This window comes from Oncorhynchus keta, chromosome 22 (assembly GCF_023373465.1).
Source record: "Oncorhynchus keta strain PuntledgeMale-10-30-2019 chromosome 22, Oket_V2, whole genome shotgun sequence".
NCBI classification, from domain to species: domain Eukaryota; kingdom Metazoa; phylum Chordata; class Actinopteri; order Salmoniformes; family Salmonidae; genus Oncorhynchus; species Oncorhynchus keta.
In genome coordinates, this window is record NC_068442.1 from 37,765,221 (window position 1) to 37,784,770 (window position 19,550).

General features: G+C 41.1%; 1 protein-coding gene across 4 annotated transcripts in view; it reads right to left on the reverse strand.

The window, feature by feature from the left end:
* The window catches only part of LOC118401424 (putative ferric-chelate reductase 1), a 29,572-nt gene continuing 10,022 nt past the window's right edge, over window positions 1-19,550 (reverse strand). For 2 of the 4 annotated variants that reach the window (XM_035798910.2, XM_035798909.2), the window contains exons 2-11: window positions 12,142-12,340; window positions 10,150-10,289; window positions 9,839-9,927; window positions 9,323-9,734; window positions 6,310-6,393; window positions 4,373-4,464; window positions 4,217-4,275; window positions 2,030-2,179; window positions 1,681-1,715; window positions 1-1,473 (exon numbers count right to left, since the gene is read on the reverse strand). In XM_035798910.2, the coding sequence (XP_035654803.2) occupies window positions 1,387-1,473; window positions 1,681-1,715; window positions 2,030-2,179; window positions 4,217-4,275; window positions 4,373-4,464; window positions 6,310-6,393; window positions 9,323-9,734; window positions 9,839-9,927; window positions 10,150-10,289; window positions 12,142-12,340 (1,347 nt within the window). In that variant the 3' untranslated portion in view covers window positions 1-1,386. Of the gene's footprint in view, window positions 1,474-1,680; window positions 1,716-2,029; window positions 2,180-4,216; window positions 4,276-4,372; window positions 4,465-6,309; window positions 6,394-9,322; window positions 9,735-9,838; window positions 9,928-10,149; window positions 10,290-11,414; window positions 11,909-12,141; window positions 12,341-19,550 lie in introns of those variants that run through there. The other 2 variants (XM_052475153.1, XM_035798912.2) reach the window with 2 other exon arrangements.

Here is a 19,550-nt window from a genome sequence, read left to right on the forward strand (position 1 = left end):
TTTTAGACAGGAAATTTGACATTTTTATTGTTAACTATTTGCCTTTCAGAGTAACAATGCTCTACAAGTTGCTGTATTGTAGACAAATAAATATGACAGTCACCACGTTTCCATCAACAGTTTGAGAGTACTGTATAAAAATAAATCACAACATCCATGATGGAAACAGGAAGTTTCAGGTACAATTTTATAAATACCGACCGGTAACTTGTTCGTTTGACATGGTGGGATATTTTTATGTAGGTAAAATGTATGGTGGTGGAAACCCCTTCAGTTGCAAATACTTGCATAATAACCATCATATCTTCAAATTGAGACCTTCCAGACTGTAGGCATACCGGTAACTGCCAAAATAAAGGAAACACTAAATGATGTGAGTCGGTGTGACACTGGAAATTGTATTTAGTAGCCTACTGTTGCTTCCTAATTTCAACAGTAAAAATTCAAGGATGTCTGACGTCCAGTATCTATCTAATTTGCCCCTCTTTAATTACTTACAACTTTAGTGTTGATCTGTATGTTATCTCCAATGGAGAAAATAATACAGAAGGAACTAGAATGTATTTATCTAAGCAATAAGGAAGTTACCTGACTGTTGAATTATTAAACAGAACATGTGGCACTGTAAACACATCTTTAGTGCATGCACACAGACTGGAATTTTGACCTTTTTATTGCGGTCTACTTTACATTATTGCAGATAATGAAATATTTGACTTACAGAGCAACATCAAATTAACTTGTTGGGGGCCCTTAACCACTGCGCCACCCTGGAGGCCCCCCCAACAAGTTAATTTGATGAAAACAACTATGGTGGGAAAATGAGCTTATTGATTTTGTGGATTTTAGAATATTCACATGAAAATCTGTCACCAACTGAATGGAAATCTAGCTACAGAAAAACAAAGTATTCATGATACAGTATAAACGTGTATTGTAACCCAAACCAAAAATAAAGAATGATAAACAAGGGTTAAAGTACATGTGTGACATACAGTATGTTACCAAGTGGATAACACGTATCTACAGGATAAACCTACTTTCATAATACATGTTTTAATGTAATCACGCAAACCTCTTGCTTTATACCGTCCTCATGTCTCAAATCAAAGTTCACCTTACAGTGAAATGCTTACTTACAGGCTCTAACCAACAGTACATAAAAGGTATTAGCTGAACAATAGATAAGTAAAGAAATACAAACAGTGAAAAATAACAGTAGCGAGGCTATGAAAGTAGCGACGCTACATACAGACACTGGTTGGTCGGGCCAATTGAGGAACTATGTACATGAATGTATAGTTAAAGTGACTATGCATATATGGTAAATAGAGTAGCAGCAGCGTAAAAGAAGGGTTTGGGGGAACACAATGCAAATAGTGTATATTAAGTGTATATTCCAATGATAAGAGCCACTGTAAAACCCAATTTGCCCAGAACAAGGATAACATTGAAGATTTTTTCAAAGATTATCTGAGAAAAAAAAAAAATTAATTAAAAAGTGACATGAAAATGTGTTGACACATTGCATTTCAAAGCATAGTTATCAAAAAGACACATGATAAGCGTTGTGATTTAAGATTTAAAGTGGAGGCAACACAGTGAACTTTTTATATGGTTACCTAAAAGTTTAACAGGGTTCAGGCTTCATTGAGAGCAGAGGTTTGACACTGAGCTTACCGTTCTCTTTGGCACAATCCATTTGTCACCAATTCCTGAATTTCCAGCGAGGTGAACAGAAGACACAAAACCATATTAAATCGACTTACATTTAAGAAATTCTAATATCTTGAATGGTGAGATGAGACGTTAATGTTCACAGGTTGACTCTTGTCCTAGAGGCAGAACTGAGCGATTGTCCCATTGGCCAGATGCAAAGTAAAAATTCCCTATATTGTAAAAATTTGTGGAAGAAAAAAATGCTTTTTGGTCTTCATTTAAAGTTTGGGTTAGGCATTAGGGTTATCACTATTCCGAGCTGCCTCCATGACAAAAAAACAGTAACCTGCTTAATATTCACAAATCTTACTTTTCCTCTGGTAACTCTGGTTGCAACAGAGGTATATGAACATCAAGTAGAACAGAGCCACCCAGGCTGCATACCCTCCCATCTCTTTCATGCGCCAGTGTATCGAGCAGCACTTCTCAATTTCCTCCAGACTCACAAATATGGCCACCACTGTGTTAGAGAGAGGGATGAGAAATACCGAAGGAGAGAAAAGCACATGTACAGTTGAAGTCGGAAGTTTACATACACCTTAGCCAAATACATTTAAACTCAGTTTTTCACAATTCCTGACATTTAATCCTAGTAAAAATTCCCTGTCTTGGGTGAGTTAGGATCACCACTTTATTTTAAGAATGTGAAATGTCAGTCTGGCTTTTTTATGGCGGTTTTGGAGCAATTGCTTCTTCCTTGCTGAGCAGCCTTTCAGGTTATGTCGATATAGGACTCGTTTTACTGTGGATAAAAATACTTTTGTACCCTTTTCCTCCAGCATCTTCACAAGGTCCTTTGCTGTTGTTCTGGGATTGATTTGCACTTTTCGCACCAAAGTATGTTAATTGCTAGGAAACCGAACACGTCTCTTTCCTGAGCGGTATGATGGCTGCGTGGTCCCATGGTGTTTATACTTGCGTACTATTGTTTGTACAGATGAACGTGGTACCGTCAGGCGTTTGGAAATTGCTCCCAAGGATGAACCAGAATTGTGGAGGTCTACAATGTTTTCTGAGGTCTTGGCTGATTTCTTTTGATTTTCCCATGATGTCAAGCAAAGAGGCACTGAGTTTGAAGGTAGGCCTTGAAATACATCCATATGTACACCTCCAATTGACTCAAATGATGTCAATTAGCCTATCAGAAGCTACCAAAGCCATGACAGAATTTTCTGGAATTTTCCAAGCTGTTTAAAGGCACAGTCAACTTAGTGTATGTAAACTTCTGACCATTGAAATTGTGATACAGTGAAATAATCTGCCTGTAAACAATTGTTGGAAAAATTACTTGTCAACACACAGATGTCCTAACCGACTTGAAAAAATGCTAGTTTGTTAAGAAGAAATTTGTGGAGTGGTTGAAAAATGAGTTTTAATGACTACAACCTAAGTGTATGTCAACTTCCAACTTCAACTGTAGCTCGAGTGAGAGATGTAGGGAACCATTACATATGTACTACTAACTAGGTTGAGTAGGTTAAACCTGAAGATGTGATCGTATGCACTGTCAACACCACACTATAGTGTAGTGTGTACTGTAGTAAGCCTTCTACAGAAGTAATCTATTTTTTGTATTTCAATTCTTTTTTTCACCTTTATTTATCTAGGCAAGTCAGTTAAGAACAAATTCTTATTTAAAATGACGGCCTACACTGACCAAACCCGGACATCACTGGGCCAATTGTGCGCCGCCCAATCATGGCCGGTTGTGAAACAGCCTGGAATCAAACCAGGGTGCCTGTAGTAACGCCTCAAGCACTGAGATATATTGCCTTAGACCGCTGCACCACTCGGGAGCCCTAAAATATAATCTAACCCTCAGAGATTGTTGATTTTGTTCGCAGCCTTATAGGGTTCCACCAACCTAGAAGAGAAACATTTCTTGTAAACTATAGGTTCACAGTGTCACGAACCTCGCTGAAGAGGGTGCCTCTTCCTGTTCGGGCGGGGCTCAGCGGTCGTCGTCACCGGCCTATTAGCTGCCATCGATTCCTTTTCCGTTTGTGTTGGTTAGTGGTTAATTGGGTACACCTGTTTTGTATTAGGGTTTGTTTGTAGGGTATTTAAGGGCACTAGGCCCGCTGGGTATTTGTGCGGGCTTGTTTATTGTTACTCTGTGTTTGATGGTGTGATTTGTTTTCGTATCTTTATTCTCTGGTCTAATTTTGTCCTGTTGTTTTGGACTGGCAACTTATATACGCCCTGTGTGTTGGCGTGATCATTTCGGTTGCACCGGTGTAATACATTTGTTAAACGACAGAACCCTGCTCTCTGCGCCTGATTCCATCCACCACTCATAGTTATTCGTAACACACAGGAAGTTGGTGGCACATTAATAAGGGAGGACGGGCTCCTTGTAATGGCTGGAGCAGAATGAATGGAATCAAACACATGGTTTCCATTGTATAGGTTAGATCTGACAGTCAACTATGCTTCACCATGAGCTATGACCAATTGTTCTCCTTCAGTTATAATAAAAAAAGGTGAAATTTCTTACTGGTAAAAACCTCAGTTGTGAAGGAAATCACTCTGAGAACCAAATCACAGATGGACCTCCTGAAAAAAATATGCATAACATGACATCTTTCCTAGTGTGAGGTTCAATTCAGCTATTTTCAACACACATTTTCAGGCTTTGATCTGAGGAACTCACAGTTCATGGCTGGGCCCAAAGGGTAGAAAAACAACAATCGTTTGTCCCAAGCTCAGGACCATTGCCACACCCACAACAGCCACAAGAGTTATCTATAAGACAAAAGCACACACACATTTCATCTCAACATGGAGTTTACCCCAACCCTGTACAGCAGTACAGTGTTCTGGCAGGAAGAATGTCTCTACACTATTATAAACTGGGTAGTTTGGGTCCTGCATTCCAACCATGTGTTTATGACATTATAAACTGCGTGGTTCGAGCCCTGAATGCTGATTGGCTGAAAGCTATGGTACATGAGACCGTGTGGAAAAAACATTTCTTTTTACTGTTCTAATTACGTTTGTTACCAGTTTATAATGGCAATAAGGACTTTGTGGTATATGGCAAATATACCACGGCAAAGGTCTATATCAATGCACTCCGCATTGCCTCGTGTTAAAGAACCGCCCTTAGCCATGGTATATTAGCCATATATCAGACCCCCTCGTGCCTTACTGCTTTAATATACCATGGGTATGACCTAAACTTACACTACTTGTTTACTGTTCTATTTATGTTGGTAACCGGTGTTTGGAGGATATATTGGTATGGGTGTTAGGCAAACTGTGCCAATATATCCTCTAAACACCGGTTACCAACATAAATAGAACCATAAACAAGTACTGGATGTTTGTGTCATACCCATGGTATATTTAAGCAATAAGGTACGGGGGGTGTGGTATATGGCCAATATATATCCTTCTCAGATTTAGATGCACTATTGTAAAGTGGCTGTTCCACTGGATGTCATAAGGTGAATGCACCAATTTGTAAGTCGCTCTGGATAAGAGCGTCTGCTAAATGACTTAAATGTAAATGTAAATATAGCATGGCTAAGGGATGTTCTTAGGGGCGGCAGGGTAGCCTAGTGGTTAGAGTGTTGGACTAGTAACTGGAAGGTTGCAAGTTCAAACCCCCGAGCTGACAATGTTCAAATCTGTCGTTCTGCCCCTGAACAGGCAGTTAACCCACTGTTCCTAGGCCGTCATTGAAAATAAGAATTTGTTCTTAACTGACTTGCCTGGTTAAATAAAGGTAAAATAAAAAATAAATACAATTAGGCACGACGCAATGCATTTGGTTACCAACGTAATTGGAGCAGTAAAAATACATATTTCAGCGTACCGTGGTATACCACGGCTGTCTGCCAATCAGCATTCAGGGCTCGAACCACCCAGTTACCAACATATTCAAATAATGATTGACATATTTTCATTAACTTAATTTGTATGATTTCATTCATACTATTTCATCCTTCCACAAGATATAGTCCCGACACAAATCTAGGGTTGCTACCCAAGCCAGCTGGTTGTTCGTTCTATTGGTTCGGTTGATAGAGACGCGACCCGTCGTTCAGTCTTTTTGTTCTGTATCAATACACAGTGACCATTTGTTCTTCATGTTCCATTGCCATACTGGATTCCAATGTTATTTTTCCTTGCTTTCTATCTAGCTAATTATGGCTCCTTTAGAGTCACCTCAAAAAAGTGTAGCCAGATTAACAGCAAAGTAGCAGTATTGGCATTTGTTTAAGATGTTTACTAGTGACATTTATTTGGATACATCCATAACAATGAGCTAATGAGGCGTGATTTCACCTGGCATAGAAAATGTGCTCCCTCATGCTCCCTCATCAATCAACCCTTAGCTGTGATATATTGGCCACATACCACAAACCCCCGAGTGGCCTTATTGCTATTATAAACTGGTTACCAATGTAATTAGAGCAGTAAAAATACATGTTTTGTCATACCGTGATATACAGTCTGATATAACACGGCTGTCAGCCAATCAGCATTCAGGGCTCGAACCACCCAGTGTATAATTGCCAATATACAAAACACCATTGGGCCTTATTACTTAAATAAAGAATATAACAAATAATTGATACTCACTTGTATTGGCTCCCATAGCAGCAAAATAATAAAGGCAATGATGGCTGCAACCATTGAGAGAGGACACAACAATATCTTGAACCCCTGCAACAAAATAACTGTTTTCAAATCATTGCCCAGCATTATACTAATAGAATAGACAGTATGGCACTATAGACACTAAACATTTCCAGACAAAATATCGTAGAAGTACTGCTTTAAACCAGAATCATCTACACCATGACTAAGTGCAGGAGGACCAAAGAGCAAAACATCCGGGGCCGTATCCACAATGAGTCTCAGAAAAGGTCCTAGGAATCCTATCAGAACAACAACAAAAAACTGCCAGCTCATAGTAGGTTTTAGGGTGATGTTAAGACACTGCTCAGACAGTCAACTCATAAGTTTCTCAGATGGTAATCATGACATTTTGAGGTACTGCAAAGGAAATATGGAGCTCTATTCAATCCGTATCGCCAAAGTTCAGTATTACTGTCACGTTTACTCCCGCTCCCCCCCTCTGTTTATATGTGTCATGTCTGTACGCTACTCGTGTTTCTTGTTTTGGTCCATGTTCACATATTTATTCATTTCACTCCCTGTACTTGCTTCCCGATTATTAGCGTACAAGTTACAATTACAGCGCGCTTGAAATTTAAAGGCAATGTTTTTGCGTTATCCTTTTGATATAATTTGCCTGACAAAATCACTTTGCCAACTCTTACTTTTTGCCTAATATGTTGGCATGCATAACCTTAATCTAAACCGTTTTGAATAATGTGATCGACATATTGCACTAAATCATACAGTATGATTGTATGTTAAAAGTGGAATTTTGATAATATTACCAACTCTGAATCTCTTTAGCACAGTAAGCATCAAGTCACTTGCAGATAATGTTCCATAAAACGCAACGCCGACCCTAGCCTTTTTGGGGCCGTAAGCAAAGTTTTGCTGGTGGGTCCCCCCCACCTCACAGGCAAAACATTTGACAAAACATTTCCTGCATTTATACACATTGTGCCATGACTTGGTAGTTGGTATTTTATTAGGATCCCCATTAGCTGTTGCAAAAGCAGCAGCTACTCTTCCTGGGGTCCACAAAAACATGAAACATAATACAGAATGACATAATGCAGAACATCAATAGACGAGAACAGAACTACATACATGTTTTAAAGGCACATGTAGCCTACATATCAATGCATACACACAAACTATCTAGTCAAATAGGGGAGAGGCGTTGTGCCGCGTGAGTTGTTACATGATCTGTTTTTTGAAACCAGGTTTGCTGTTTAATTGAGAAATATGAGATGGTAGGAAATTCCATACAAAAAGGGCTCTATATAATACTGTACATTTTCTTGAATTTGTTCTGTGTTTTGGAAATGTGAAAAGACCCCTGGTGGCATAAGTGTGTGTCAGAGCTGTGTGTAAGTTACTATGCAAACAATTTGGGATTTTTAGCACAATGTTTCTTATAAAAAAGAAGGGATGCAGTCAGTAACTCCTTAACTCTTAGCCAAGAGAGACTGGCATGCATAGTATTTATATCAGCCCTCTGATTACAATTAAGAGCAAAATGTGCCGTTCTGTTCTGGGCCAGCTGCACGAGCCCTTTGAGTCTGGTTGATATTTCGATTACTACAAGTTTAGATAGCTGGCTAGACTAATTTAACAATCAAAAAATGTTAGCTGACATGGGCCAATTGAGTGACTGTCAGTAGGCAGGTTTCCAATGACCCAGGTTTATATGACAAAAGCAATGTTGCAACAACAAAAACATTGCAACATGTGTAATGGAAACAGCCTTAACTTGCCTTGCTTTTCTGGTTGGCTGGATGCAAGTTTCACCATCAAATTATTTCACATCTACAGGAGTTCCAGTGTACCGTGGCAATACACTGGCACAAGATAATTATTAGAATATGGCAAATAACTGTCAATTCTTCATGAGAGAGATAGGTGGGAATCACTGGACACGTTAATGGAAATATAGCTTGTGACTGACATAAGGGAAAAACTGCTGACGCACAACCATATTTTGACATTGCGCCTTGTGTATTCTACTATTCTAACTCTCAACAGTAAGTTGGTGTCACGAATCCCGTTTCCTGAGTCTGTTTTTTGCCTGTGTTCTGTCCTGGAGTGTTTTTTCCGGCGTCCTGGAACGCACCCTGTCTGGTTGCTGGGCAATGTAGCCAGTTGGGAGTTCTGATTACCCGCACCTGTATCCCACCAGTTATCTGCACACCTGGTCCTGATCATCATCTCTCCTCTTCATAAGCCCGGACCTGACATCCATTCCCTGCTGGATCGTTAGCCATGAACAGTATGTTGTGCCATAGTATCAGCCTCAAGTTGGATAGAATTTGTTTTGTTGTTTTTTATGTATTGCTTGCCTTAAACTTACCTCCGTTTGTTCTGTCTTCAGTTACTCACCCGGATCATTTACCCCATTCCCGCCTGGTCGTCGGAGGATTCCGCTACCCCATTGGATCCACCTATTTACTCCCATCAACTCACCACCGCTGCCCGCTACGCCACCTGGATATATCTACCCATTCACATTCACTTGTAAATAAATACTCACCTTCTTCCTACTCTCCTTGTCCTGGTCTGCTTCTGGGTTCGATTTTGAAAGAACGTGACAGTTGGGACCCTGACTGAGTCCCCCTTGCATCCCCCTGGTTGGCTGGATGCAAGTTTCCCCATCAAATTATTTGAGATCAACAGGAGTGCAAGTTTCCCCATGGCACGGACCGTGGCTATACACTAGCACATGATAATTATTATAATATGGCAAATTTGTACATTCTTGCATTCTATCCATTCTGGCTTTTGGGACAAGAAACCGATAGGTGGGAGAATCATTGTAGGAGTAAAATGTCTATATTCTCCTCACTTACGACCAATTTCCTACTCTGGGACGCTTTGTGGACACGGCCCCAGCTGTACGAAGTCATGGAGATTTTCCTAAACAAGACACTGAAAGAACTAGAAGTAAAATATTGAAATCCATATTATGACTTACCTTATGCCAAAGTGTCTGGCCTTTTGGAAGACTCACGAACAAGAGTGAAGGCCGAATGAGAGCGCTAATAAGCATACACGTAGAGGGTGCAGATGTGTGCAGAGCAGGAGTAGGAGTAGGGATAGTAGGAGTAGGGATAGTAGGAGTAGGGATAGTAGGAGTAGGGATAGCAGGAGCAGTGATAGCAGGAATAGTGATAGCAGGAATAGTAGGAGGAGTGATAGCAGGAGTAGTAGGAGGAGTGATAGTAGTAGGAGTAACAGTAGAAGTAGTGATAGTAGTAGGAGTGACAGTAGTAGTAGAAGTAGTGATAGTAGTAGGAGTGACAGTAGTAGTAGAAGTAGTAGGACAGGTGGTGATATTAATGGCCTCTGGTATCCAGAACTTCATCATGTCTTTAATAAATGTGACTCTGAAAAATATCAATAAACATGCTTAAAGACTGAATGTCCCTTTTACTCTAGTGCGACAACAGCATATTACAGTAAATTCATTCATTAATGCATGAATAATGACCTGAAATAGAAAACTCCTTTGTATGGTGCTCTCCACTTGGCTTCGATTAATGTCTTGGCTTGGTTGTTTGGTTGGGTAACAGCAGCTGCCTACACACACATTTTACAGTCATAGATAGACTCATCAAAGGTGTCATACAGTTCATTTCAAAGCACCTTAGCTTGATGACACCTTTTTACCAGTATCATTGTCTGATCATGAGACTGATGTTTGACCATGTGAGATGAGGAATAAGGAGGGTAAAAGAAACTGCAATAAGAGGTTAACTAAGCAACAAGAGGGGGATACCACTTCTATTAGAGCAGACTCACTGGATTCCCACTGCACTCAAGAAGGAGGCTGTGAGCGGGAGTGAGCAGAGTGAAGGTGCCAACTGCAGGTCCATCCTGTGATTCCCTAGCCTCCAACAGAAACCCTTTAAACTTCGTGGCAGGATCAGCTTTGAGTGACACTGTAACACATTAATAGAAACAGACTGGTTCATTCTTTTCAAACACAAAAATAGTAATCTATTGTAGGAGGTACCAACTATACTGAACAGAAATATAAATGCAACGTGTAAAGTTTTGGTCTCATGTTTCATGAACTGAAATAAAAGATCCCAGACATTTTCCTTATGCACCTAAAGCTTATTTCTCTCAAAGTATGTGCACAAATTTGTTTATGGCCCTCCACCTGACAGTTGTGGCATATCAAGAAGCTGATTAAACAGTATGATCATTATACAGATGCACCTTGTACTGGGGACAATAAAAGGCCACTTTAAAATGTGCAATTTTGTCACACAACACAATGCCACAGATTTCTCAAGTTTTGAGGGAGTGTGCAATTGGCATGCTGACTGCAGGAATGTCCACCAGAGAATGTAATGTTTATCTCATTACCATAAGCCGCCTCCAACGTCGTTTTAGAGAATTTGGCACTACATCCAACTTGCCTCACAACCACAGACCATGTGAAACCACGCCAGCCCTGGACCTCCATATCCAGCTTCTTCACCTGTGGAATCGTCTGAGACCAGCCATCCGAACAGCTGATGAAACTGTGGGTTTGCACAACCAAGGAATTTCTGCACAAACTGTCAGAAACCGTCTCAGGGAAGCTCATCTGCATGCTTGTCGTCCTCATCAGGGTGTTGACCTGACTGCAGTCCGACGTCATAACCGACTTCAGTGGGAAAATGCTCACCTTCAATGACCACTGGCACGCTGGAGAAGTGTGCTCTTCATGGATGAATCCCGGTTTCAACTGTACCGGGAAGGTGGCAGACAGCATGTATGGTGTCTTGTGGGTGAGCGGTTTGCTGATGTCAACGTTTTGAACCGAGTGCCCCATGGTGGTGGTGGGATTGTGGTATGGGCAGGCATGAGCTACGGACCACGAACACAATTGCAATTTATTGATGGCAAATTTAATGCACAGAGATACCATGACGAGATCCTGAGTCCCTTTGTCGTGCCATTCATCCTGCTCCATCGCCTCATGTTTCAGCATGATAATGCACGGCCTCATGACGCAAGGCTCTGTACACAATTCCTGGAAGTTGAAAATATCCCAGTTCTACCTGCATACTCACCAGACATGTCACCCATTGAGCATGTTTGGGATGCTGTGGATCAATGTGTACAACAGCGCTTTCCAGTTCCCATCCATATCCAGTAACATCGCACATCCATTGAAGAGGAGTGGGACAACATTCCACAGGCCACAATCAACAGCCTGATCAACTCTATGTGAAGGAGATGTGTCATCCTGCATGAGGCAAATGGTGGTCACATAAGATACTGACTGGTTTTCTGATCCACGCCCCTACCTTTTCTTTTGTAATTCCCAGTCATGTGAAATCCATAGATTTCCTTATATGAACAGTAACTCAGTCAAATCTTTGAAAGTCTTGCATGTTACGTTTTTATATTTTTGTTCAGTGTATAATGTGTTCTGTACCATCCACTATTAGGCTTCGCATATATAATAAATTATGTAACCCATGGTTCATCAAGCTTGTCTGACAAGGCCCAATTAGGGCTGCGTTTACACAGGCAGCCCAATTCTGTTTTTTCCCACTATTTATTATTTTGACCAATCACATTAGATATTTACGAGTCAGATCTTTTTCAGAGCTGATCTGATTAGTCAAAAGACCAATAAGTGAAAGAAATATCAGAACTGGGCTACCTGTGTAAATGCAGAATATTGCCTTCAATATTCTTAAATGCATTTATTAATTTACTCCAAGGTGCACACATTTATTCACATGCACATGCACACAAACACACACACATTCAGGGTGCTTTGATCTTTACCTATAGTCTCATCTCCTGCAGCACTGGAACAGAAATGTTTAGGGACACTAAACGGACCACTCTCAGGTGTGGGAGAACCATGGTGGGGCAACATTGTGTCACAGGACATGGTATTACTAGCACCACCACTAAAACCAGTCACAGTTTCAATGGTGGCAATGCCAATCAAAATGATGAGGACCATTTGGGCGGAGCACATCTGAAAAGCAGGGTGTGTGTCAAAGCATTGTTTCTTAAAATATCTTAACTTCCACAGTGTGGTAATCTTTATATAAAAGTAAAGTACTCACCATGAGTGTATTTGATCCCCAAACCATGACTAAGGTAGGCTAGGCTACAACAATCCGCTCTACTGTAGAAATTTGAGGATAATTTGTATCCAATCAGTGTTTGATTACTTTATTGTAGACGGGTTGCCTCCCACATTAACAATGTTCCAGTATAGTGCCCCAGGTCTGGGATTTCCTGAGACTAACTTTGAGGAGGTTGTAAAATCATATGCAGTGGTACTATTGAGGAAAATGTCAATTAAAGTATGGTGTCCCAGATGCCCACTATCTATGGTCATAACATCTGTCTAGAAAATACTCCATGAGTTAATAGCCTATGTGGTAAACAGATGACAGTTTACAGATGGCACCAGTGGTTGATTTGGGCCAGAGCTTTCCGGAACACCGTACCGGCACTTCTAATTTTTGGGGAATTACGACCTTGCTTGTCTGAAATAAATAGCCTATTGCTGGCACAGATTCACACGCCGAGGCAGGAAAGTTTGATCAAAGCGGAATGAAGGCGGGATCTTCATTGAATAGCAATGGAGAGTGGGCATTCATTCCCTGATTCTGCTTCGTTCCAATGTAATTGCTGCTGGTCTGTGAATCTGTGGGTGACAGTGGGCTGTTCGAGATTGCACAGATTGTAAATGCGCCAGGCTGAAATGGCATGATGCGCTGTTCCAAATGGTCAAATTAGGGTTTGTAAACAGTGGCGGAAATTCGTTTTATACATGGGGTGGCCAGGGGTGGCCAAGGATACTTCAGGGGTTCCATAGACCATGGAAGAAAATTTGTGTGTAATCCTAACCTGGCATCTAAGGATCATGAATGAATCCTATGATTGCTGATTAGAGGTATAAGTGATATCCCTTAACTCTGAGTTCTTCAATGTGGCAGATAATGTAGTCCAAAAGGGTTACTTTACTGTAATTATTTAACATACTATGAATAGTCAGTGTCTCTACCTCGGAACTGCAGCTCAATTTCTCAATTTTCAGGTTTTTATCCTAGTGTTACTGTAATTTAATTATGCCAATGTGATTTCATTAATTGAAAGCCCTTAATCTATTTTACGAGAATTTGTAAGATTTCTTGTTTGCATAAAATAGAAGCAGACCAGTCTTTCAATAATAGGTAATAGAATTTAATCTCGGAGCGCACTCCCACTTAATCACGTGCAGCAGTTTATATACAGATCATGACGTCATTGCATTGCTTTAACAGAATCCCCTCCTCTCAACCGGAACAAAGTGAGGTGAAAAGTTCATTCTAACTTACTAACATACTCCCAGATAACTTTTGACCCCTCATCATTATCGATCACCACTGAACTGACAGTTTTAATTAACAGAAAACCTAGGAATGCACTCACCGCCTTATCTAAAAACCCCAGAGCTAAGTTTCAGTAGGGTCAACCATAGGCTAACGACCTTATGTGTTTACACAGTCCAACCCATTTGTTTCTGTCTAGTTGGAATGGTGTTCATTAACTTTTTATTACTCCTTGTCCGTGTCACACAATCCCTTCTTATGAACTCATATTGTCAATCACTTATAAAACAGAGTATAAGTTTACTTAGTTACAATTCTATTTAAAATGGGGATATTGTTTATTCATTTATCCATAATAAATTCAACACCTAGGTAGATTTAAAAACAACATAATTCGAGGTGACTTAACCTGTCATCAACCATTGTTGTCCTAAGGTGGGTTTTAATCAGTTATAAAGCTGAGAAGCTTCTCACGCAAGACGCACTGCTGACTGGTGTAACAACAGAAATCTTACAAAGTCGAAATAGCTCATGTGAGACCTCTTTAGAAGGTTCTAGAAACACAACAAAGTCAAAGACAGACGGTCTGTCCCTTCCACTTTTCTCTCTCTTATCAAGAAGCCACTTGGTTTGATGAACCTCATGTTTGAAGTTCTTTAAATCTGACTCAAAGGTCTTAGCAAAGGCCAACAGAGGCTCCTCATTCAAGAATGTTGTACTCTTTGGGTTGAGAGACTGGACCCCTTGCATTATCTCGCAATTCTTCTTTGAATATCACCTCTGCAGCTCAGCTGTGAGACTGTCAAGCACCTGATAAAAGAAAGCTCTTTGGAAGCTCTCACCATAACTTTGGTCACTATTTTTCTGTCCTACAATGCTCATGTAACGGATGTGAAATGCTAGCTTAGTTAGCGGTGGTGCGCGCTAAATAGCGTTTCAATCGGTGACATCACTTGCTCTGCGACCTTGAAGTAGTGGTTCCCCTTGCTCTGCAAGGGCCGCAGCTTTTGTGGAGCGATGGGTCACGATGCTTCGTGGGTGACTGTTGTTGATGTGTGCAGAGGGTCCCTGGTTCACGCCCGGGTATAGTTATACTGTTACACTCATCATCAATGAGTCGTGAAATCTTAAGCTTGTTTTAGGCTGTCCTTTTACGCACTGTTTGTACACTTATTTTACAGTGCTCTGAAATCTCTTCAAGCTCTTTCCATAGTTCTCCAAAGTAACCCTCAATTCTGTAGTCCTGTAATGTGTCTGTAAGGGCACCTACTAGATCCACAGCCCTTGTGAGGTCGAGAGAGCTTGATTGGAGCATGTCAGAAAGACATTTGGCATCACCAAGCACTTTCCAAAAGGTAACCAAAAGCCCTATGGAATGTAAACCTATCTGAGAAAGAAGGCCCCTTGCTTCCACTGATCTACAGTGGGGCAAAACGGTATTTAGTCAGCCACCTATTGTGCAAGTTCTCCCACTTAAAAAGATGAGAGAGGCCTGTAATTTTCATCATAGGTACACTTCAACTATGACAGAAAAAATGAGAAAAACATTTTTTAAATTCATTGATTTGCAAATTATGGTGGAAAATAAGTATTTGGTCACCTACAAACAAGTAAGATTTCTGGCTCTCACAGACCTGTAACTTCTTCTTTAAGAGGCTCCTCTGTCCTCCACTCGTTACCTGTATTAATGGCACCTGTTTGAACGTGTTATCAGTATAAAAGACACCTGTCCACAACCTCAAACAGTCACACTCCAAACTCCACTATGGCCAAGACCAAAGAGCTGTCAAAGGACACCAGAAACAAAATTGTAGACCTGAATCTGCAATAGGTAAGCAGCTTGGTTTGAAGACATCAACTGTGGGAGCAATTATTAGGAAATGGAAGACATACAAGACCACTGATAATCTCACTGGATCTGGGGCTCCACGCAAGATCTCACCCCGTGGGGTCAAAATGATCACAAGAACGGTGAGAAAAAATCCCAGAACCACACGGGGGGACCTAGTGAAAGACCTGCAGAGAGCTGGGACCAAAGTAACAAAGCCTACCATCAGCAAGGGCATTGAAGATGAAACGTGGCTGGTTCTTTCAGCATGACAATGATCCCAAACACAATGCCCGGGCAACGAAGGAGTGGCTTCGTAAGAAGCATTTCAAGGTCCTGGAGTGGCCTAGCCAGTCTCCAGATCTCAACCCCATAGAAAATCTTTGGAGGGAGTTGAAAGTCCGTGTTGCCCAGCAACAGCCGCAAAACATCACTGCTCTAGAGGAGATCTGCATGGAGGAATGGGCCAAAATAACAGCAATTGTGTGTGAAAACCTTGTGAAGACTTACAGAAAACATTTGACCAAATAGGGTATATAACAAAGTATTGATAAACTTTTGTTCTTGACCAAATACTTATTTTCCTCTATAATTTGCAAATCAATTCATTAAAAATCCTACAATGTGATTTTCTGGATTTTATTTCTCATTTTGTCTGTCATAGTTGAAGTGTACCTATGATGAAAATTATACAGGCCTCTCTCATCTTTTTAAGTGGGAGAACTTGCACAATTGGTGGCTGACTAAATCATTTTTTGCCCCACTGTATCTGACTGATCTGACCTTGACATTCCACAGTTCCTGAAATAGTTCCACAAACAGGTGTAAGTAGCCAAGTGTGATCCCACTTCTGACACTAGTGTAATGAATTCAAATAATATGAAATGTTACTCTTCACATGCTTTATAAACAACAGGTGTAGACTAACAGTGAAATGCTTACTTACGGGTCCTTTGTCAAAAATGCAGAGATAAAGCAAATAGAATAGTAATAATAAATACACAATTGCCCTCTAATTAGACCTCTGCTGTTTTCAACCAGGATCTCAGCGATCACTGCCTCATTGACTGTGTCCGTTATGGGTCCGCAGTCAAACGACCACCCCCCATCACTGTCAAACACTTCTGCGAGCAGGCCTTTCTAATTGACCTGGACCGGGTATCCTGGAAGGATATTGACCTCGTCCCGTCAGTAGAGAATGCCTGGTTGTTCTTTAAATGTGCTTTCCTCGCCATCTTAAATAAGCATGGCCCTTTCAAAAAATGTAGAACTAAGAACAGATATAGCCCTTGGTTCACGCCAGACTTGACTGCCTTTGACCAGCACAAAAACATCCTGTGGTGTACTGCACTAGCATCGAATAGCCCCCGCGATATGAAACTTTTCAGGGCAGTCAGGAACCAATATACACAGTCAGTTAAAACCTGTTGTGACTCGGGGGCAATATTTTCATTTTTGGAAAAAAAAAACGTTCCTGTAGTAAACTGGATATTTTGTCAGGACAAGATGCTAGAATATGCATATAATTGACAGCTTAGGATATAAAACACTGTAAAGTTTCCAAAACTGTAAAAATATTGTCTGTGAGTATAACAGAACTGATGTTGCAGGCGAAAGCCTGAGAAAAATCCAATCCGGAAGTGCCCCATGTTTTGAAAGCGCTGCGTTCCAATGAGCAGTGAATGGGCTATCAACCAGATTACTCTTTCTCCGTATTCCCGAAGGTGTCTACAGCATTGTGACATCGTTTTACGCATTTATGTTGAAGACTACCCGTAAGCGGCTACATTGCGCAAGTGGTTACCTGATGCTGCCAGAGAGATTCACGCGTAAAATACAGAGGTAGCCATTACTCCAATCGGTCCTACTGAAAAATGAATTGTCCCCATGGATATATTATCGAATAGATATTTGAAAAACACCTTGAGGATTGATTATAAACAACGTTTGCCATGTTTCTGTCGATATTATGGAGCTAATTTGGAATATTTCTTGCCGTTTTCGTGACTGCAATTTCCGTCCGATTTCTCAGCCAAACGTGAAGAACAAACGGAGCTATTTCGCCTACAAAAATAATATTTTTGGAAAAAAGAACATTTGCTATCTAACTGGGAGTCTCGTGAGTGAAAACATCCAAAGCTCAAAGGTAAACGATTTAATTTGATTGCTTTTCTGATTTCCGTGACCAAGTTACCTGCTGCAAGCTGGACAAAATGCTATGCTAGGCTATCGATAAACAAATGCTTGTCTAGCTTTGGCTGTAAAGCATATTTTGAAAATCTGAGATGACAGGGTGATTAACAAAAGGCTAAGCTGTGTCTCAATATATTTCATTTGTGATTTTCATGAATAGGAATATTTTCTAGGGATATTTATGTCCGTTGCGTAATGCTAATTAGTGTCAGGCAATGATTACGCTCCCGCATGCGGGATGGGGAGTCACTAGAGGTTTTAAGAAAGCAAAGGCTAGCTTTTTCAAACAGACATTTCCATCCTGCAGCACTAATTCAAAAACGTTTTGGGACACTGTAAAGTCCATGGAGAATAAGAACACCTCCTCCAAGCTGCCCACTGCACTGAGGCTAGGAAACACTGTCACCACCAATAAATCCACAACAATCGAGAATTTCAAGAAGCATTTTTCTACGGCTGGCCATGCTTTCCACCTGGCTACCCTAACCTCGGCCAACAGCTCTGTACCCCTGGCCCAAGCCCCCCGCTTCTCCTTCACCCAAATCCAGACAGCTGATGTTCTGAAAGAGCTGCAAAATCTGTATCCCTACAAATCAGCTGGGCTAGACAATCTGGACCCTCTCTTCCTAAAATTATCCGCCGCCATTGTTGCTGCCCTTATTACTAGTCTGTTCAAACTCTCTTTCGTATTGTCTAAGATTCCTAAAGATTGGAAAGCGGCCATAGTCATCCCCCTCTTCATAGGGGGAGACACTCTAGACCCAAATTGTTACAGACCTGTCAGGACCCGGTTACGAACCCGGGTCTCCGGAGTGAGAAACAGTCACTTAACCAACTGAGCCACGAATAATCGGCAGAACCCAGAAGATGAGGCAGACACAGCAGTACTTGAGACGGTGTATTTAATGAAGTAAAAAATGAAGTTCTTCAGGAAAACATGTAACCTCAAAAGGAATCCTACAAGAACAAAGGTAATCCTCCAAGACAAAAAAGGTAAATCCACAAGGTGGAAGGTAAAGCACAAAAAGCCTCAAAAGATACTAAAAAAACAAACAAACAAGAACAAAAAAACAGAATTCCACAAGAGAGTCCACCGGGATCAACAAGAGTTCTCAGAGTACTAGGGCTGGGTGCTAACATACAAACACAGAGCAAAGAACAGAGGAAAACAAAGGGTTTAAATACAATCAGGGGAAACGAGGCACAGGTGCAAATAATAATGGGGATCAAGGGAAAACAAAAGGTCAAAAGGCACAATGGGGGCATCTAGTGACCAAAAACCGGAACAACCCTGGCCAAATCCTGACACATCCTGCCCTGCCTTTCTAAAGTCTTCGAAAGCCAAATGAAGGAGCAGATCACCGACCATTTTGAATCCCACCGTACCTTCTCCACTATGCAATCCGGATTCTGGGCTGGTCACGGGTCCAAAACGATATCATTATCGCCATCGATAAATACCGTACTGTGCAGCCGTCTTCATCGACCTGGCCAAGGCTTTCGACTCTGTCAATCACCTCATTCTTATCGGCAGCCTCAACAGCCTTGGTTTCTCTAATGACTGACTCGCCTTGTTCACCAACTACTTCTCAGATAGAGTTCAATGTGTCAAATCGGAGGGCCTGTTGTCCGGACCTCTGGCAGTCTATGGGGGTGCCACAGGACTCAATTCTCGGGTCGACTCTTTTCTCTGTATATATCAATGATGTCGCTCTTGCTGCGGGTGATTCTCTGATGCACCTCTATGCAGATGACACCATTCTATATACATCGGGCCCTTCTTTGGACACTTAACAAACCTCCAAACAAGCTTCAACACCATACAACACACCTTCCGTGGC